This window comes from Papaver somniferum, chromosome 5 (genome assembly GCF_003573695.1).
Source record: "Papaver somniferum cultivar HN1 chromosome 5, ASM357369v1, whole genome shotgun sequence".
Classification (NCBI taxonomy): Eukaryota; Viridiplantae; Streptophyta; class Magnoliopsida; order Ranunculales; family Papaveraceae; genus Papaver; species Papaver somniferum.
Window position 1 is genome coordinate 154,086,527 of NC_039362.1, and position 21,607 is coordinate 154,108,133.

General features: G+C 35.2%; 3 protein-coding genes and 1 long non-coding RNA gene across 4 annotated transcripts; 3 read left to right on the top strand and 1 right to left on the bottom strand.

Moving 5' to 3' along the window:
- Positions 1-1,651: 1,651 nt before the first annotated feature.
- LOC113279894 (GDSL esterase/lipase At2g40250-like) lies at positions 1,652-2,250 on the bottom strand. Its single transcript, XM_026528541.1, has 2 exons — positions 2,236-2,250; positions 1,652-2,167 (listed from the first exon to the last, which is right to left on the bottom strand). Exons 1-2 carry the CDS (start codon positions 2,248-2,250, stop codon positions 1,652-1,654), a joined length of 531 nt encoding a protein of 176 aa, XP_026384326.1.
- A 202-nt stretch (positions 2,251-2,452) lies between these two features.
- Positions 2,453-3,967, top strand: LOC113277999. Its single transcript, XR_003325258.1, has 2 exons — positions 2,453-3,488; positions 3,744-3,967. It is a non-coding gene; the product is annotated as an uncharacterized LOC113277999 (long non-coding RNA).
- A 12,405-nt stretch (positions 3,968-16,372) lies between these two features.
- LOC113279895 lies at positions 16,373-17,065 on the top strand. The gene has a single exon (XM_026528542.1). It carries the CDS (start codon positions 16,373-16,375, stop codon positions 17,063-17,065), a length of 693 nt encoding a protein of 230 aa, XP_026384327.1.
- A 1,805-nt stretch (positions 17,066-18,870) lies between these two features.
- LOC113278000 (probable WRKY transcription factor 9) lies at positions 18,871-21,114 on the top strand. The gene is made up of 5 exons (XM_026526953.1): positions 18,871-19,107; positions 19,409-19,555; positions 19,660-20,055; positions 20,142-20,255; positions 20,348-21,114. Exons 1-5 carry the CDS (start codon positions 18,880-18,882, stop codon positions 21,104-21,106), a joined length of 1,644 nt encoding a protein of 547 aa, XP_026382738.1. The 5' UTR covers positions 18,871-18,879; the 3' UTR covers positions 21,107-21,114.
- Positions 21,115-21,607: the final 493 nt, after the last annotated feature.

A 21,607-nucleotide genomic window follows, 5' to 3' on the forward strand; every position in this document is an offset into this window, starting at 1 on the left:
AACTCCTAGTATCACTAATTGCGGAAGCTCTTCAGCACCATAATTTATTCGTCTGAACCAGCAAATAGTACCTAACTTAGGGTGTAACCTAGTGAATTGATCCCAATAGTTGAACTCTTATCTCAAGGTTCACTTGCTAGTGTTGTCTTTGTTAGAGCATTGCTCGGTTGAACTCACATGTGTTGCTATCTCAAGCATGTTTGTCAATGTTAGTGATCAAAACTATAAGTCTTGATTTCTAGTCTACTTATGGATGTCTCGGACTAGGACATAGATTGTGTAGTTGAACTTTGGACTTCACAACGTTCATCATTTGAATACGAATAACTATTAAGGCGAGCTTGTGGAACTTCATCAACAAAAGGTATGCGGAGACTGAAACTCATCTATCACTTGGAAAGTCTATTTCTACTCTATATCCTATATTCAGACATAAGTCGCTGTGCTATATAGTTTTTAGACGATCGAGTAAGCAAGCATGAAAAAGAAAACCATTAGTAAAATAATTATAATTAAATGAAAATGATTCACCTATGGATATTTATCCACTGATACAAAAATCTGTAACACACTAATCAAGGAACTAATTTATCATGATTAATGGATCAATCGTCTTAAATTAGTAAGTTTTAGGTAGCTTAGCATAATACATACGATTAGGCTCAGTTTAAAGTTAAATAAACTCAAACGGGTATGTTGAGACATATTTTGGGCCCAAATAAAAGTATGGTCCATAAAGGGCTAGGATTGGGCCCATGAGTGAACATAATTTCCGTACATGTGAATTATAGAAAATGTTACTGCATCTGACCGCATAATGAACATGCACCTGTCACATTTGCTATCACAGAGATGGATAGTGCAAAGTTTAGTGACTTAGGAATGCTTGCTTGTTTTGTTATTATGCATTCTAATGAGTGACAATCTCATATGATTGAAGAGCGTTACCGTATTTTGATGGATTATTGACCATATCCATCATAGGACCATAACAGTTGGTGTAAGAAAAAATGGATCCAGGAAGTGTAGCTTGAAATCGTTGGATGAGACTCTGAAGCTTTTGGTTGTATGCTTGAGTATCTAAATTTTGTTTTTCAGTACAAATACGTTGAAGGATGTGTTGACCAGGTAATAAACTACCAATTGTCCTCTGGAAAGGTAAGCATCCAATTGGTGGCGTACCTGATATAACAAACTTCCTTGCACCCAAGGAATGTAATTCATGTTCATACAACAACAAAATCAACATGTCATAACATCATTATATCAATGAGAAAAACGTGCACACCTCAATAAAACACCAAAATACAAAACATTACATGCAAAACAAAAATTATTTAATTAAATTTTTACAACCAACTTAACGTCATGTCTCCCGGATAGTATAATTTTGATTTTAATGTAAGTAGTGCGGAATTTTGATGTATAATTTTGGATTCCGCGCATAATAGATCCATTCTATTAACCATGCCATTCCTATTTTATTAGAGCCTAAAATTAATAAAATATGAATAAGAGATATAAAACTGGGAATTTTTGTCCCAAAGAGAGAGAAAAAAAAAGGAGAACCTAAAACACGAATTACTTCAAGTCATGCAGAAAGTACCCAAAGTATCCAAATAAAAAAAAAAACAAACAAGTTGAGAGAGTGTTATACCTGGACAATGCTCACTAATATGTGAAGCAAGAAATCATGGAATTCAGGCAATGAATACTGTACAATTTTCAAAGAAAGATCATAATAATTAAACACCATATCATTCGTAGCAGCACTAATAATAAACAACCCATTATTAATGATACTACCACTTTTTTCAGCTCCAACAATATTCTTAATCTTCTCTAAATACTCCCCTAAATATCTTATTTGGGTATCCATATTGATAACACTCGCCGTCTGTGCAGTTAATTCATCGAAACCAGTACCAGCAGATGCAAAACTGACACCACTAAGTAATTCTTGATCACTTAAGTTAGGTGCTAAATATGATGGTAATGCCCTTTTAAGACCTAAATAAGATACTAAAAAATCACCAATTAATCTTCCATTAGTAAATCTTCCAGGTGCAGCATGACCGGGGAAATCTCTTCCATATGGCAAGTGATCACCTGTAAAAAGTGTGGTTATATAGTCATTGTTACCAGAACTAATTCCTGAAATAGTCCCCTAAATGTGGTTATATAGTCATTGTTACCAGAACTAATTGTAAAGTGTGGTTATATAGTCATTGTTACCGAAACTAATTCCATGTGGCAAGTGATCACCTGTCAAAAGGGGTTGACAACTCCTTTCTATACAAAGGGGCTCCAGACTAGTGGTGTAAGATTGCTTATGGTCCTATTCACTAAATAGGATGCCCTTAGAAAAAAAAAGTTGTGTGTAGTTAACAACTAGGTCATAAAAAGGAAATAAAAACCTAGGTTAAGTTGCCTGAGTTTGATATCTGGTCTTTCTCGTCAAAGAAAGGAGTTGTGCGGCGTGAAGGTGGAGTTGCAGCTGAAACTAAGGGGATTTCTAGGGTTTCTCAAGACAAAGGAAAGTTCTTTCTTGCTTTATCATGTACTATTGGTATTTATGTAAGCTTCAATTGTTCTTTCTATTGAAAACATAAGATAAGAAGTAGAAATTTTTAGGTTAAATTCGTATGGATTGATATTTTTGTCATCTGAAAAATTAGGTACTGATGGGTCTCTAAACGGAGATCCAACCATCGGATTATTGTGATTTTTTATTATGTTATACCTTTCTATGAACTTGCCACTCGACCAAAATTTCAGCTCGATCGTACTGGGAGAGGTCACATAAAATTCCATATTTCAGAGACTGATTTCTGCAGATTTTGTGTAATTAGGCAGTTCTGAAAACCCAAAAGAGCATAGTTATACTAAATATAATTGTCTGAGATTTTAATGGGAATAATAAATTTATCATATGAATTTACTTTAAAAATTTCACTTGAATCCAAGTTATAGAAGTACCTCAACTAGCTGACTTTTACATGTGAATTGGTAGGAATTCAGTTTTCGATGTTTGTATAGAATCAGGGGTATTTTGGTTTCTAACCGTTGTTTTCCTTTAAAATTATAAGACAATGGTTTTGTTATTTCTATGAATGCGTGATAAAGTTTTCATTAGGATCAGATTAGTGTTTATAAAGAAAGTGACAGGTCCAATGGTGATGGTCGAAGTAAGACTGCTGGGTAGTTCTGAAAAATGTTGTGTGTTGTGGTAATGTTTCCGCTTATTGATATTCTTATGTGAATGAATACTGTATTGAAGTGCAGGTGCTTGATTATAGACTTTCTAAAATGTCTTGTAAAGATGTTGAAGTAATGTTAGGATTTAAATCCTTATTGAATGATATATTGTATGTGAATCTACTTACTAAGAGAGCAGGGCCTCGTCTATTCAAATAGTATGAGTGTCGCGGTGGGTAGTAGATGAATTGGATAAGCCAAGAGATCAGGGCCACGATAGCATATAGCTTGTGAGTACCGGTGGGCGCTGGATTAAATGTAAATGTTTTATTCTTGAATATGTGTGTGATCTTTTGTGAACTGCCGAAGGTAAACGGTATTGTCGTTTGGTTGAAATGCTGATTTTGTGATCTAATTTCGTTGTAGTTAAAACATATAGACTACCTTTATACATTGTATCTTACATGCTATCAATGTGTATGATGGATTGAAAGTGAACTTGCATTTCCAAGGCTCTGACCTTGTGTTAATTTTTTCCCTTTCAGGTAGCAGAATAATACGGTGGGATAGTTGTGGGGTTTTCTTGAGTTTCCGCTGCAGTATCTGGGAAGAAGTGGAATCTCTTCCTTTATGTGGTTTTCTGTTGAATTTGTTTTCATTTATTTTCTACAAGGTTATCACATTGTTATTTGTATTTTTTTCAAATATTTTTCTTATCAAAACTTTGTTAATACTAAAGTATTTCATTAGTAGAACTTTTTAAGTCCAATTCAGTGCTCATTTATACGAAAATAGGTTTTCCTTTCAATAGTGTTTCGAATTAGACGTTTTTGACTTAGCGTGAGACATGCAGACTTATTTTCGTGTGGAAATATCATGAATTATTATTGATAGGGCCTGCCAGACTATTAATATAAATTCAGGGTTGTCACAGTTGGTATCATAGCACGGTTCCGATTTACTCGGGATGTGCGTATGAGTTCGCCAGTTTTTGAGAGTTCTCTATACAAGAAATACATTTTTATCGGCGGTAATTTATTTTAATAGTTTGAGTAACTAATTTATTTATTTTTTCAAGAGTATTGATCGCCTAGTTTTCCTATCGATTTTGTCTTGATTTTAAAAGAGTGATCTTTCGGTTTTATGGTTTGACTTTTGGGATGGGGGCGTATATTTAGCAGTTTGAGTGTTTAGACTTCCTAACTAATTTGTTTGTTTTTGCTTATGGTTGGTTTCAGTGTTAGTACTTGACATGCTTGCTTTTATTGTTATATTGAAGGTAATATTGATTATTGTTCCAATCCGAGGTATGTTGATTTCGAGGACGAAATCGTTTCTTTTAGGAGGAAAGAATGTAATACCCCGTTACTCAATAATTATGAATGATTAGCTAAACTCTATTTGATGTAGGAGCGTATTAGTGGTGTAAGATTGCTTATGGTTGTATTCACTAAATAGGATTCCCTTAGAAAAAAATAGTTATGTGTAGTTAACAACTAGGTCATAAAAAGGAAATAAAAACCTAGGTTAAGTTGCCTGAGTTTGATATCTGGTCTTTCTCGTCAAATAAAGGAGTTGTGCAGCGTGAAGGTGGAGTTGCAGCTGAAACTAAAGGGATTCCTAGGGTTTCTCAAGACAAAGGCAAGTTCTTTCTTGCTTTATCATGTAGTATTGGTATTTATGTAAGATTCAATTGTTCTTTCTATTGAAAACATAAGATAAGAAGTAGAAATTTTTAGGTTAAATTCATATAGATTGATATTTCTGTCACCTGAAAAATTAGGTACTGACGGGTCCCTAAACAGAGATCCAACCATCGGATCATCGTGGTGTTTGATTATATTATTCCTTTATACGAACTTGCCACTCGACCAAAAATTCAGCTCGATCGTACTTGAAGAGGTCACATAAAATTCCATATTTCAGAGACTGGTTTCTACAGAATTTGTGTAATTAGGCAGTTCTGGAAACCCAAAAGAGCATAGTTATACTACATAGAATTGTCTGAGATTTTAATGGGAGTAACCCATTTAGCATATAAGTTTTCTGTAAAAATTTCATTTGAATCCAAGTTAGAGAAGTACCTCAACTAGCTGAATTTTACATGTGAATTGGTAGGAATTCAGTTTTCGATGTTTGTATAGAATCATTGGTATTTTGGTTTCTAACCGTTGTTTTCCTCTAAAATTATGAGGTAATGGTTGTGTTATGTCTATGAATGTGGTTATATAGTCATTGTTACCCTCTTTCCCTCTTGAATTAGGATTCTATACTTTCCACTTTGCAACCCATTTTGAGCACCACCGGCAAGCTGTTTATCTAGATGGACTGAGTTTTCTGTTGAATGTCCTGCCGAGCTTGCATACCTTTTCGAGATTTCTGGTCTTATGATGTGATAATGTTGCTTCCTCTTAGGGGATATTCGTGGTCTGGTGGTAAGATTATTGGTGGTAATGCAATTAGTTTCTCCTTTTCCTGAAATAGGGCCGGCAGGACTATTAATATAAATTCAGGGTTGTCACACAGACTGAAGAAGAATCATTTGTGATTCCTCTAATTAGTGATATATATGACAAGGATGATAACGAAAGTATTTTTGAACAACCCATTGATACTGAAGGTATCATCCAAAAACCTGCCAAGTGGGTACATCAAAGACACGCTACTGAAGATATTATTGAAGATGCCAATTCCGAGTTATAACTCGAAGAGAACTTCAGAATGTCTGTCACTATTCATGTTTTTTTATCTTCAATAGAACCAAAAATATTGAAAAAGCACTCAGTGAACCAGCTTGTGTAAACTTTATCCATGAGGAACTCAATCAGTTTAAAAGGCAAGAAGTGTGGGAACTTGTTCCAAAACCAACAGGAGTAAATATTGTTGGAACTAAGTGGATCTACAAGAACAAATCAGACGAATTCAGAGTAATTTTCAAAAACAAATCCAAGATTGTTGCTCAAGGATATTCTCTTGAAGTTATTGACTTTGATGAAACTTTTGCTCCTGTTACTCGTTTAGAATCTATTAGAATTTTACTTGCTTATGCCTGCTATTTTAAGATAAAATTGTTTCAAATGGATATCAAGTCTGCTTTTTTAAATGGGGATTTAAAAGAAGAAGTTTTTTTAACCCAACCTAAAGGGTTTGAAGATCCATCATTCCCAGATTATGTCTTTAAACTTAAAAAGGCCTTGTATGGTCTAAAACAAGCTCCTAGAGCTTGGTATGATAAGTTAACATCTTTTTTACTCCAAAAGGGATTCTCTAGAGGTGGTGCTGATAAAACACTTTTCACCAAGTGGAGTGGTAAAATGTCCTTATAGCACAAATATATGTAGATGATATCATATATGTTCCACCTCAAAAACTCTAACAGATGAATTCCTAAATCTTATGAGTGGAGAATTCGAAATGAGTAATGTCGGAGAATTGTCATACTTTCTTGGTTTGCAAATACAAAAATAAAAAGACAATATTATTCTTTCTCAATAAAAATATGCAAGGAATCTTGTTGAGAAATTCAAATTTAATGAATCAACGCCTATGGCAACTCCAATGCCGACTACTGGGAAACTCCAATCCAATCCAGGAGAAAAATATGTTGATCATAAAACTCTATAGATCAATGATAGGAAGCTTGCTATACTTAACTGCAACAAGCCCAGACATTGCTTTCAGTATGGAATGTTGTGCCATATTTCAAGCAGATCCTAAAGAATCACACCTTAAAGTTGTAAAACGAATCATAAGATACGTTAATGACACTGTAGATTATGGTCTCTCATACTCTATGGATACAAACAACAGTCTAGTTTCCTATTCAGATGCTGATTAGGAAGGGTGTATAGAAGATCGGAAAAGCACCTCTGGTGGTTGTTTCTATGTTGGTCAAAATCTTGTTGCTTGGCACAGCAAGAAACATAATTCACAGTCTTTATCAACCTGTGAAATAGAATACATTGCTGCTGGTACATGCTGTACCCAATTATTATGGATGAAACAGATGCTCATCGACTATGGAATAAATATTTCAACTATGAACATTCTTTATGATAACTCAAGTGATATTCGCTTGACTGAGAATCCAGTTGAACATTCTCGTACTAAACACATAGATATTAGATATCACTTTATTAGAGAATTGTATGAGAATGGGGTTATCAAATTACAGTATATTCCATCTGAGCATCAACTAGGTGATATTCTTACTAAACCCTTAGATAGAGCAATTTTCGAAAATCTAAGGAAATCCATGGGAATTATCAAGGAACATTAGTACCATGTGGAACCCTTGTGGTTTGGGTGACTTTTTGATTTAGCAGGATTAAGTTCTAGCCCATGTTGGTAGGCTTTATCAAAGAATCATGAGGGGTTCTGGTAGAAACAATAGTGAAAAAGTCATAATATGTTGAATCGGTTTTGGTTTAGCATAAAAGCATATGTATTTCGACGGTTTTCAACTTTTTCTTGCAATTGTTAAAAACTATTTTCAACCTTTCTCTGGTAAAGGTTGGTTGTTGTTATTATTCTGATTATGCATAAGGATGACAACATGATGATATTTCGATAACAATTCTCCCTGGACGAAGATGCAAACATATTGGAGAAGTGGATGCGAAATTTGAGGTAACAATCTTGTTAGTTAATTGTTTTCCTGTTTAAGAAAATCCTGAGTTTATATCATATATATTTATTGCTTTCGCTTAACAAAATTTCGGTACAATTGATGTTTATTCCATGATGTGTGTGTGGATGTGTGTGATTCAATTGGTTCCGGTTAAGAAAAACTATTTTTATCTTGCGTTTGTATGGTATCAATTGTTTAGGATTACAAAATTTCGGTACAATTGATGTTGTGTGTGATCCAATTGGTTCCGGTTAAGAAAAACTATTGTTATCTTGCGTTTGTACGATATCAATTGTTTAGGCTTACAAAATTTCGGTGCAATTGCGGTGCTTCTAATGTCTATGTTGTTTCAATTGCTTCCGGTTGAGGTGAATAATTATGCAAGTTGATTTATGTTAGTTTGTATGAATTATTTATGGCTTAACGAAATAAAAGGTGTATGGGATGAGTTGTTTAGTCAAATTCGATTCCGGATAAGAGAAACTAAGTTAATTCTGACCTTAGTTAGACTTATCGAAGTGAGGTTTCGGTTATTCAAGTCTAAACGAATGTCTTAACAAGAAATGCTAGTTAACTAACCTAGTACTTGTCTTGTTTAAACTTGATAGGTCTAAGTTTATGGATAATTAGAACCTGATGAGAAAAATAGAGTTATCTTTATTTTGGTCTTATCGAATTAAGCGGTTGTTTTTGAACAATCGGTTTAGCAAAGGGACTAAGGTGCTTAGTTGATTTGTGTTTTGCTAAACTAAAGCGGAAAATTTGTTTCGGACAATTGTTTCCTTGGTAACATATCAAATAAAACTACTTGTAGTTTCGGTTTTGATATTGGTTATCAGAACATGATGTGTGGAACCTTCGTGCCTAACTCTACAGGTTGCAAGTCTATTGAGATTTGTAAGATTCTTTTCGTGTTGTCCTTTATTTTTCGTTTCTTTGTCATTTCTGTGATAAAAAGGTGGAGAAATATATAAAGTAAATAAGTGATACTGGCATTGATTTTATATTGATTGGTATCGCTAAGGAAAAGAACAGTGGTGCTTGAACGTTTATCTAACGAAAGATTGAAAGCACAGACTAAGGGGGAGTAACATGTCATATGAATTGGTATAACAAAGACGTGCGGATTGAATATATACCTATATTCCTTAGGGGGAGTAATAGCTTTGTTATTATAATGTCAACAACGGCATTTTCAAGGATTGAATGTAAGCAGTTTTACTGTGTTGTTGAATTCGGGAATCAAGCGTATGTGTAATGAATTCTTGTAATTTGTTTATCCATATGATGTAAGAGTTTTGTCACTAAAATTGGCAAAGGGGGAGATTGTTAGAGCATTGCTCGGTTGAACCCACCAAGCGTTGGTATGTCAAGTTTGGTTGTCATATTTTAGTGAATCAAAACTCATGTTAAGAGTCTCTTGATTATGTACTAGAGTAAACTTCGTATAGGTTAGCTTGAAAGTATTAGGATATGAGACATTACAAGTATTGCGAAGACTTGAAGATGTGAAGAAGCAAGGAGCTACAACGACAACAATCATCCTTCCACTTGAGGTTAGTGATATTTGACTTGAACTATTTCATTCCCTGGCGTATCTTTCAAGTCGTGCATATTGACAACATAACTACGAAGCATATTTGAACTCTAGATAGACAATAGTATTAAGGAACACAATACGAGATTTATTTCTTAACCATTAAACTTTGTAGATAAGACATCGCCATAATCATTTGAATGCTATTATGATTATGTATGGGTATGAGGTGAGGATTTCATCCTAGAGAAAAATATTTACATGTGTTCTAAGGAAGTAAGTTCATAAACTTGTTTGTGAACCGAAAAGGAAATTGCCAGGTGTTATTGGTTTTGTTATTCATTGCATATCTTATGAACAACCAATATGTGTGCTTGAGTATAACCGCTCACAACTTGTTTGTGTTCTTGGTAGAACTATTCACAAAGGCCTGACTTATCTATTGGTATGACTTTTATTAGTGAAAGCGATCCTAGTAAGAGGTGCAGTACATCACAAAGGGGAACCGATCCTTGTATGAGGTGCAGCAAGGTTTATAGCAGAAAGGGACACCGATCCTATGGACATGTGCAACACGTTTTTAGTCAAAGGGGAACCGATCCTATGGAAATGTGCAACACATATAAGTTAGATATCATATATATGTGGGGAACTGATCCTAGTACCTAGTCAACCGAATTTTTGGAAAGCTAGTGTGACTATGCACAGTACTCACATGGAGGTAGAACCGAAATTTGTTTTGGTAGAACCGTTAAACCCATGATTGTGATTGAATGTTTGTTTAATAAATCAAATAGTTCTTGAAAGTCAGATGAACCAACTCTAAACTTGTTTGAAAGTGTAGCAAATCGGTTTCAAGGTTGTAAGTGCGAAAGAGAACTTACAAAGTAAGGATGTCGACATACTGTGAACACATGTTGTTAATGTTTATTTCTTTAATTGTTCAAAGTTATTCCTTAATAGCTAAAGCAAGAAAATCCCAGGATCGAAACATAAGTAAGTTAAGAATCTTTTAATTAAGGTTATTAATTTCATTTTGTAGAAATATAAGAATTAGTAATGTGCATTTACTAATTAGATTTTCCGAGAGATTTCGATCATTATTTTTGGACAGAGCATTTCCAGGAATTATGGAAACCGAATTTGTTCTTTAATGAATATCTTGAGAATATTTTCGGTTTTGGAAATTCCTTGGTATCCAAACTTCATTGTCTATAAATACTTGAAGTTTGCCTTTCTAGCAAACTAATCCTTCGTGACAACATACTTCCTCTTTTGTTGTTGTTATTGCTGTAGCCGCCTATTTGGAGAGGAGAGTAACCTAATTAGGCGAAGTATCTTACGACCGCTCAGTTTAAAGTCTTCTTTGGGATTGAGAAGTCTAGCGTGTACCGTTGGTGAAAAACTAGATAATTCTGGTTTATCTTTTGGTTTCGATTGATTTGATTGACTAATGGTGGTTGAAATATGATTGCACCTAGTTTGTTTATGCTTGAGGATCTTCTCTTCTGATATAAGATTCACTCAAACTAGTTCAGAGTTTCGACAGGGATCTTTAGACTGTTGTTAGTTCCAAAGACGATCTTGTGATAATACATTGTTAACAGACTCCGTTCTGTGTGTGATTGATCACAAGAGATTCAAGTGATTGTCTGCAGGTTTTTATTGAAGATTTAAGAAGATTTGAAGACAAAGAAGATATTGAAGACCTGACTTGGGTTTATAATCTTTGGTGTGCACAATACTTATTTTGGTAAAAGAGGATCCAATTAATAATCAGTTTATCCTTGTGGTAGATTAGATTGATTAATTGAGTAGATCGGCATCAACATAATTCTTTGGATTAAGAGTGTTGTTTGTTGTTGGCTTATTCTTAAACGATTACTTCGGTAATTGAACATAAGATGGATCTAAGGACCTTATGGAGGAGTTTATGTTAAGATAAACGGAAGAGCCTTTGTCCAACTCATATCACTTGGTTGAATAGAGTTGATACCAAACAGATTTGTTGTTCCTTTACTGTTTGGAATACGAACCAAAGGAATTATTCCAAGTACATGACTTATTTATAAGTTGGAGGCGTGGGAATACAGACGGAACTAGGTGAACTATAGGTTTAGTTGCTTGGTCTCAACTATGCGAAGTTAGGTGTAATTTTGTGTAGCGGCTTAATCCTGAGAGTATTCAATTCTGGACAAGGTCCCGAGGTTTTCTGCATTTGCAGTTTCCTCGTTAAAAAAATCTTGTTGTGTCATTTACTTTATATTTCCGCATTATAATTAAAGTAAATTACACAAACGTTAATTCCTATTTACTTGATAAGCAATCCTATTGTGTTTGGTTAAGTCCGAACCTTTGTATCAAGTAAACATACTTTGTTGTTGCATTGTCTCGATATCGTATCCATAGACGATCACACGAAGTGTGAACCAACTAGTTTTATTGTCTCGACTCAGTACATAGACAATCATTTTCGGAGAAAGGACTTACAGGTATGAAAAGTTTTAGATAGTGGTATATTTGGGTACCCTCGACTTTTCATTGGCAACTACGAGCTCAGAAAGAAAAGCAGAAATATCTTCACAGTCACCTTTCAATCCAAAGAAGATTGGAGTTGGGTTCTCTCTGAAGCACCATGGTGTTTGTATGGGTATCTTTGGATCATAAAATCATGGAATCCAACACAAAACTACAGAGATATTGCTTAACAATTTTGGGTCATATTCAAAGATCTTCCATAAGAGTTCATGAACGTGTATGTAGTAATGAAATGGGGAAGATATTAGGAGAAGTTAAGGATATTGACCCTGAAGATGCAAATCCAGTTGAGTCAAATGATGTGGGAAATCTGATCGAAATTGATATATCCAAATCTCTCATCAGATGAGTCCTGGCCCAAAATGCAGCTGATTGCACTCAATGGATAAATTTCTATTATCGGAAGCAGCCTCATCAACTGTGTTCAGCTTACTTCATCATTGACCACAACAAGGATGAATGTAAAGACAAGGCTAAGGATGTGAGAGATTTATCTCAGAATCTCTTTAGGTTTCTTGACAAGATTCCTTATAACATGACAAGGAATGAATATTGGAACATTGATGATGCTCAACAATAATTTCACCAAAGAATACCAATAAGAATAAAAAGTCAAATATGGTTTTGTTTGTCAAACTTGAAAATGGACAATACTGTCATTCTGTGTACACTGAACCAGTTCAAGAGGAGCAGAACTCTAATGCTGCCTCTCAGAGCTTTAGAGGTCAAGGAAGTAGGAGTGGAATCTTCAGAAAATTCAATAGAACAAGGGATAATGAAAGTTCAAGGGTGAGATCTAACCAGATGAGTGAGGGTTATGAAGAGGGTGAATCTAGTCAGCAACCCATGAACAATGACCTTCAAATGGAACCTCAAGAGGAAGGAGACTGGGACAAGTATATCAACAACAACCAAGGTGCAGATGCATGACAAGGAAACTCAAGGGTAAACTATCTAAACCAGTTTTGTTTAAACTTTTTTCATCAGTTTAATCTTTTAAGTAAGCATTGTCTCTTTTTTAAGCCAAAAATGAGAATATTATCTTGGAACCTCAAGGGCTAGGAAATAAACTAACTAGAGACCATCTTAGAAATTTCATTTTCAACTATAGCCCAGACATTATTTTTCTCTCTGAAACAAAGTCAACTGTAGAAAAAGCCTCATATCTTCTAAAACAGATGAAGTTCCCCAATGTTTGATGTAATGAAGATAGAATTAGAGTTGGTGGCTTAGCTTTATTATGGAATGATGGCATGAATTTAGAATTCATTCATAACTCTAAATTTATGGTGAATGTTATCTTAAAAAATAATGAAGCTAACAAGGAGTGGTTCCTAACATGTCTATATAGTTCTACTTATGATAATGATAGACAGGTTCAATGGAGCTTTATCCAAGAAATGAGAAGAAATATGAGCATGCCATGGGTTATAATGGGAGACTCTAACTCCACAATATACAGTTATGAGAGACAAAGCTACTCCATTAACCCTACTAAATATCATCTTATAGTGGTTAAAAATGTTACCTCCTTAGGTCTTATGGATGTCCCATTCTCAGGATGCCCTTTTACATGGTCAAAGCATAGAGATCAACTAAATCAAGTCAGAACTAGATTGGATAGAGATGTATGTCTACCCAACTGGATGCACCTTTTCCCAAATGCCACTCTAAAAAACCTCATACCCTCTGGCTCAGATCATGCTCCAATACTTCTAATCACAAACCCCCAATCAGAAAACCTAAGTAAACCTTATAGATTCTATGAACACTGGCTCACAAATAAAACTTGTAAGGAAGAAATCAAGATAAGATGGAGATGCAACAATCAGGGAACTGAAGCCTTCAAATTCAGTAACAAAGCCAGAGCTGTCAAAAAAGGACACAAAGAGTGGAGAATAAAAGAATATGGGGATATAGATAGGAGAATCAAGGAAGCTCAAGAACAAATTCAAAACTGTTTGAACCAGCAAGTGATAGACAATCAAGAACATCAAAGACTCCAACAACAGTTAAAGAATCTTTATGAAGTCAAAAACAGAATCGCCTATTAACAATCCATAGAAAACATTATCAAGTATCAAGATAGAAATTGAAAAAGTTTTCATGCTCTAGCAAATTACAGAAGAAGATGCATCCAAAATGATGCTCTCAAGAACAAGCAAGGGGAGTGGAAGGACACAAGAGAAGAAATTGTTGCTATACTCAAAGATCATTTCCAAGAAATAGCTACTTATAGCTTGCCTGGGGATGATAATGAAATCTTCAACCTCATTTCCCCTTGCATCACAGAAACATAAAACATAAAGCTAATTTCTATTCCAACTGAACAAGAAATCAAGAGTAATGTGTTCCAAATAAGAGCATGGTCAGCACCAGGACCAGATGGTTTTCAGGCAGGTTTCTATCAACAAAATTAGGAAATAGTGGGTGGTGATGTGATTAAAATGGTCCAAGAATTCTTCAAGAAATGAAAACTTCTAAAGGAACTCAATCATAGATTTCAAACTCTCATACCCAAACACAATTGTGTCCAAAACCCTTCAGATTTCAGACCCATAAGCTTATGCAACATTTATTACAAAATAATATCAAAAATCATGACAACTAGGATGAAACCTCTGCTTCATAAACTTATCTCCCCATGGCAAGATGCTTATGTTCCAGGAAGAAACATCACTGCCAACACAGTCAATGCTCATGAAGTCATACAATACATGAAAACCACCAAAAACAGCGATCGAGCAGTAGCAATAAAGCTGGACATGTCCAAAGCATTTGATAGAATGGAGTGGAAATTCATCATCAACATTCTCAGAAGACTAGGATTCTCAAATAATTGGTGTCAGTTGGTTAATCAATGCATATCCACTACAAATATATATATAATTCTTAATGGTTCACCAATTGAAACTATTCAGCCTACAAGAGGACTACGACAAGGAGATAGCCTATCTCCCTATATATTCATCATATGTATGGAAGGATTAAGCAGAATGATTCAAGCTTCAGTGGATAACAAAAACATAATCCCCATATACCCATCCAAAAGAAGCCTCCAATATCACACTTGTTCTTTGCAGATGATTGCATCTTGTTCTCCTCTTCCAAAGTAAGCTCTATCAACAACCTCAAGGACATCATCAGTAAATTCTGTAAAGTCTCTGGTCAAATGGTGAATCTCAAAAAATCAAGTATACACTTTAACAAAAAACTTGATGAGGAAGTCAGGCAACAAATTTGCAATATCCTCAACATGGATGTTATGCCAATGGAAGAAAAATATCTTGGAATAAATCTCTTCATTGAAAAAAGAAAAGAAATCCAATTCCTTCAACAGCATAAAATAGAAAATGCATAAAAGACTTATTCAATGGCAAGCTGGCATCACCAATCAAGCTGGTAGGAGCATTCAAATTCAATATGTCACCAATTCTATGGCTCAGTTTCAGATGAGTTGTTTCATGCTACCCCAAAAGAACATAAATGAACTTGAAGAATACAAAGAAGATAATGGTGGAACAAGAAACAAGGAAGAGGAGGATACTTCAAGTCATGGGAAAGTATTAATATTCCAAAAAGATGGGGAAGGTTTAGGATTTATAAACTTGAAAGTTTTTAATGAAGCCATGGTTACTAAACTTGCTTGGAGATTGATTCAAGAAAAGGACAATAAATGGGTTGAACTTCTGATGGCAAAACATTTCAAGGATGAAGATATTCTGCAAGATGATGTTTCAAGCAATGGGAATGATATTTGGAGAGGAATTTGGAATCAAATGGGTGAAACAATTCCATATATGGCATATTGGTAATGGGAAGAATGTCTATGCTTTTAGAGACAATTGGATAGAAGGGTTCACTGCTCCACAAGTGCAACAAAATTTCTCAACTTATGAAGAGTATCCTTCTGAAAGCGAATGAGCTAATTGACATATATACTCAAAGATGGAATTTGGATCTACTTCAGTAATACTTCACTCAAGAACAGATGGAGAAAATCATGCACATAAGACCTTCAATGCAGCAAGAAGATGAAATGGTTTGGTCTTTAACTAGAAGTGGCCAATTTACAGTTAACTCAACATACAAGGCCATTATACGTCAGAAGAATCAGAGTCTGGCAAACAAAGAGGAGGAGGCTAAGTTCTGGCTCAGCTTATGGCATGTGCAGATCCCACACAAATGTCAACTCTTCTTATGGAAAGTTGCTCATGACATAGTCCCTGTGAATGAGAGACTTGCAAGATATAACCAAGCTCAATAAGTGCAACGCCAAAGATGCAACTCAGATGAAGAAACTATCACCCACCTGCTGCTCAAATGCAACTATGCAAGAAATGTTTGGAATGTTGTTGCACCAGAGATTTGTCAAGAGATTGGCAACATCACTGACATACAACAATGGCTGAGAAGCTGGATCAATCCTAGATAACAACATCTGCTTCCAAAGAAAAACAACAGTAAATATGATAACTGTCACTATGTGGTTCATCTGGAAATCTAGATGTGAGCTCATATTTAACAACAGCAGATGCACTAGCTCAAGCCTAAAGCACAGGATTCTAACCTACTGCAATGAAAACAAAATTCATATAAATAATAATGCAAGTATAGACCAAGTTGCTAGAAGATTGATAGACATAAATGAGGCTAGTTGCAATAACAATAGATGGATCCCTCTACCTATAGGAAAATTAAAAATTAATGTTGATGCTTATATATTACCTGATCATTTTACTGCTGGTATTGCTCTAATCATTAGAGATTTTTCAGGGAGGATGGTGGAAGCCTGGACTCTGGTAGAAAGATCTAGAGATGTAGCTCAAGCTGAAGCAGTTGCAGTGCTAAAAGCTTTACAGTGGATCGCCCAGTTGCAGTTACAGAATGTCATTGTGGAGGGAGACAACAAAGAAGTCATGGAAAGTATTAGTGGTACCCAAATTACTACCAGGTGGATAGATGCTAATGTCATCAGAGATTGTCAACATCTACTTAAATGCTTAGGAAATGTTCAAGTTTGTTTTAGGAATAGGAAATGCAACCAAGTAACTGATCTACTTGCTAGGTATGCTAGAAATAATAATTGTGCTAGGAAATGGAGTTCTGAACTCCCTCTGTGTGTCGAGTCTAGATTAGAGAGTGAGAAAGGAGTGATGTAATGCTTCTGTGTTTGCCTTTGAGCTTTAATGAAAGTCCTTTCGGTTTTTCTTTCAAAAAAAAAAAAAAACCCTTCTTAAGTACAAAGGTTTGAGAATCTCAAACAACATGATTAGTATCTAAACAAGCATAAATCCTTGTGGATGGGGATGGGGGGCTAGAGTTAAAAAATAATATTTCTCTCCAATTTATAAATATAATCCCGACGGATTAATTGGCTGCGGCGACGTTGGCTCCCTTGTCTGTAGCAACGTGCCACTGCTCCCATCCTCTATTCTGCATGATGTTTCCAATTTATAAAAGGACTTTTGTTTTCTCTAGATTGAAGGTTGAAACCGTGCTATATATTGGGGGAGTCTTTTTTTTTTTTGCATGTTACTCTATCACGGCTTTTTGAAAGTGTGTGATCTGTTTAAGGGCATATTTCGGGATTCGGCTCAAATAATCTCGGGTCTTCTATGACATCAACATCTTTTGAGTTGCTTGAGATAGAAACAAGGTGTAAATCATCTATATACTATATAGCCATGTTGCAGTCTAGATGGTAACCTACTTGAGTTATGTGATGATGAAAATAACACTTCCATTAAAGAGGTGGAATTCAGATGGAAATTAAGTTGCTGACTTCTATACATTGTTTTATCCAAAAATCTCAATTCAAATCGCGTACTAAAACTAACTCTAACTGAAACGACAAGGTAGAAAATTGAAGGTTTTCTTATTATGAAAAGCTTGGTTTACAAAACAGATTTCCCCGTGAATTAATAGGTAAAGATAAAACAAATCTAAACGTAATAAATATATTTCTTAACTAATAAAATACGTAACCATATATATAAATACACAATAAATATATATCTCCTAATACTAACAATACAGCGTAATGGTAACAGTGGAGTACCGATCAAAAAAAAAAAAAACAGTGGAGTGTGCACAAAATCGGATTCATCAAACAAGTGAATCAAATGAGGACTGATAACTGTTGAGCAGTCCTTTAGAGTCAATGCAGCAGCGACATTCGATACTAGCGTCTCTGTTGGTGTCGATCAGTTGCTCTTGTTTCCTGGACACTGGACTTGGATGTAACATTTTTCTTCGGGCTGGAGCTGCTCAATTAATTGCGTTGACGAAAGCAGATTAGAATACATCACTATCCCAATCTGAAATTTATGAAAGGATCACTAATTCATTTTATAATAATTAACTAGTTAATGAGTTATGATGTTTATAATCTTATGGGCAATGGATCTTACTAACAGTTGACATTTTTCAAGTATATCAGATCTAGCGACGATCTAGATCGTATTAAAATGAAAGATTCATCAGGATTTTATTAGCAGCATTCAAAAAATTTCTGGTTTCTCATATATAGATATGATCTTGGTCATTTTCCAAAAGCTAGTCTCCTCCAAAGTGCATTACTTATGAATCTTATGAATTGCATACTATAAAGACCGTATACTAATATTTTTGGTCTCTTTGATTAGCAAAACTTGGCCCTCTTATAGCCGGCATCTTCATTTTGACAATTTCTTGGAAGGTGATGGATATACATCAGCATATAATTAAACGATCGAGATAAATAATAAAGAAAAGTATATGACTTGTATTTTAGACGCCTTTTATCTCTCTCGCATCGTATGTAGCTTAAACAATGTATAAATACGTTTTAGAACTAAGGGCATTGACTTTGGTGCCTCAAAAGAAGGATTTATAATAATAAACCAGTAGTATTAGTACTTCTCTGTCTCTAGGGATTAGCTAGTGAGATCGACAGCTTAAGATGATGGAGGAGGATTGGGAAGAAGAAAACACAATGCAGACTAATCTCTCTCTAAATAATCAAGTTGAAGAGAAAAACGATTTTTTCGATCATCAACCAGCAAGAATTGACGATGGAAACGATAACGAAGTCATCGCTCAAGTTAGTCCAGATAGAGCAGAAGCAGTACCCTCAACAGAATCATCTGATGACAAAGAAGATAGAATAGAACAAAATGATATAGGTCCACTATCATCTCAGCTGCATCAAACTAATACCGAGGTACAATCTCTCTCTCCCGCATGATAATTAGTTTCTGCTCTCAATTCTATTATAGATCATATACCAAAGTGCAAAGACTAATACGTGAATCAGTACTGTTATTAGTACCGTGGGCGGAGCCAAATATGGATAAGCGGGGACAATTGCCCCATTACCTAACCGGCTTCTAATGTAACTTTGTGTATGCATTAACACCAGAACTCCTAGATTTGTCTGTTTTTGTACATATTTAGCTACTATAGTTTATTTTTGTCTCTTCTGAATCCTGGCTCCTGCCACTAACCACCTATACGATTTTCAGTTATCAGTGTTGAAGGTAGAGATGGAGAGAATGCAAGAGGAAAACAAAGGTTTGAGGAAGGTAATTGAGAAGACAATGAAGGATTATCATGACCTTCAAATGAAACTATCACACATCCAAGAGAAAAATGATCAATCCTATACTAAGGTACATTATTTTTCATTTCTTATCTTATAGTACAAATTAATTTATTTATTTTCGTTTTTTTGGATCTAGTCACACATTAATGATTGGCCATTTTGATTGTTTAGGACCCACAAATCTTTCTGTCACTAAACGGTGATCATCATGATTACACAATTGATCATGAGGAAGATTCATCCAAGAGACTAGAACTGATGATTTCCACGAGGAGTTTAGATTTTGAAAGTCGAACGTCGACACCCCCATTACCCTCAAGATGTCACGATGACCGGGAAGCTGCTGAATTAGGACTGACATTGGGGTTGCAAAGTCGTCATCATCAACATGAAATGGTAGAAGAACCTAAAGAGGTTGTAGAAGACACGACCAATTTGGCTTTATCAACACAAAACAAGTTGCAAAAGAGTGGTGGTGAATTCATGGGAATTGCAAACAATAATATGTCATCCCCTCCTAATAGAAAAGCTAGAGTCTCCGTCCGAGCTAGATGTCAAGAAGCCACGGTGAGTATTACTAGACATATTGAGTCGCGCAATATTATAATGCATTTCGATATTATGGATCCCGATAATCTACTGATCTTGTGCAGATGAATGATGGGTGTCAATGGAGAAAATACGGGCAGAAAATTGCAAAAGGAAATCCTTGTCCAAGGGCCTACTACCGCTGCACGGTTGCTCTAGGATGTCCAGTGCGAAAACAGGTATCAAGTATAATTGGTTCCTCGGGACCAAAATTAGAAGCCGAATTATACTGCAAAGTCTAAACACTGCTCATGTATATATATATATATAGGTGCAAAGATGTCTTGAAGATATGACCATACTCATAACAACCTATGAAGGAACACACAACCATCCATTACCTGTAGGTGCAACAGCCATGGCTTCGACAACATCTGCAGAAGCTAATAATTTTATGCTATCATCGAGGCCGTATTCAGGAATTGACAAGAATATTTCAGATAGTATTTTGAACAGTTTTCACATACCTGCAGCTTCACACCTGAGTAACCTTAACCAAATAAACCATTATTCCAATACTTCTGCCATCAACAGTATCTTCAACCACGCGGATCGCACAAACAATGGGCTCATGCTAGACCTCTCAAACAATTCTTATCATAATCCACCAAACAGGTCTACTCATTTCACCAATGTCCCAAGTTCTTCATCAAACTCATTTCCGCAATTGAATTATTCATGGATGAATCCTAATAGCAATTCCAGCTATCACCGCGGTCATGAATCTGATAATACAGCAGGGTTCTTCAACAGTGCACATCAAGCCGCAGTTGATGCGCACAATAATAATAATAAGAAGAAGAACGAAGGAAACAATAACAGGATAGGACAGGAACCAAATTCATTAGCTGAAAATGTGAGTGCAATTGCTTCAGATCCAAAATTCAGGGTTGCTGTTGCAGCAGCCATCACAAATATGTTTAATAAAGAAACTCTTCGTACAGTTCAACCTACATCAGGGTCTTCTTTGGTTCTTAAAGATGGAGAAAGTGCGAATTCTAGTAGTAATAAAAAGTGGGTTTCTGATTAAAAGGAAGAATTTTGTGAGCTCATTGTACTTTGTATATTAGAATTTGAAGAACATACATTAGTTTGTTCTAATAATGTTATCTTTAATTTGAGAAACATCATTGTACTATACAGTGCATGGTAAAGTCGCTAAGTGACCTTACCAATGACTTCAGTCAGAAATTCGTCAACACCTAAATCGTACTGAACGATCAAAAGTGTTTCAATGTGATTTTTTTTGGTTTTCTTTGCGCAATTGTTACATAAGTGCAATAGAAAGGTACAAAAAGGACAAAGTGACAAATCATGCAGAATTATAACAAGGTTTAACCAAAAAATAAAAAACTTTTACCAACCAAATGAAAGAGCCAAAGTTGAATTATACTGTAAGTTACAATGAGCATGGCTTGTATAGCCTTCCATGACTTAATATAGAAATCCAAGTACCACTAAACCAGCCTAAGAGAATGTGTTATTCTCATGAAACTAAGTAAAAGTATCGAGGAACTAAATTGTGAAGCAA

Excerpts from the sequence above, each read along its gene's own strand:
- LOC113279895 (XM_026528542.1), top strand. The coding sequence starts at position 16,373 with ATGATAACTGTCACTATGTGGTTCATCTGGAAATCTAGATGTGAGCTC.
- LOC113278000 (XM_026526953.1), top strand. The coding sequence starts at position 18,880 with ATGCAGACTAATCTCTCTCTAAATAATCAAGTTGAAGAGAAAAACGAT. Across the intron at positions 19,108-19,408 it reads TGCATCAAACTAATACCGAG|TTATCAGTGTTGAAGGTAGA; the intron begins GTACAATCTCTC and ends TACGATTTTCAG. Across the intron at positions 20,056-20,141 it reads CTAGATGTCAAGAAGCCACG|ATGAATGATGGGTGTCAATG; the intron begins GTGAGTATTACT and ends GATCTTGTGCAG.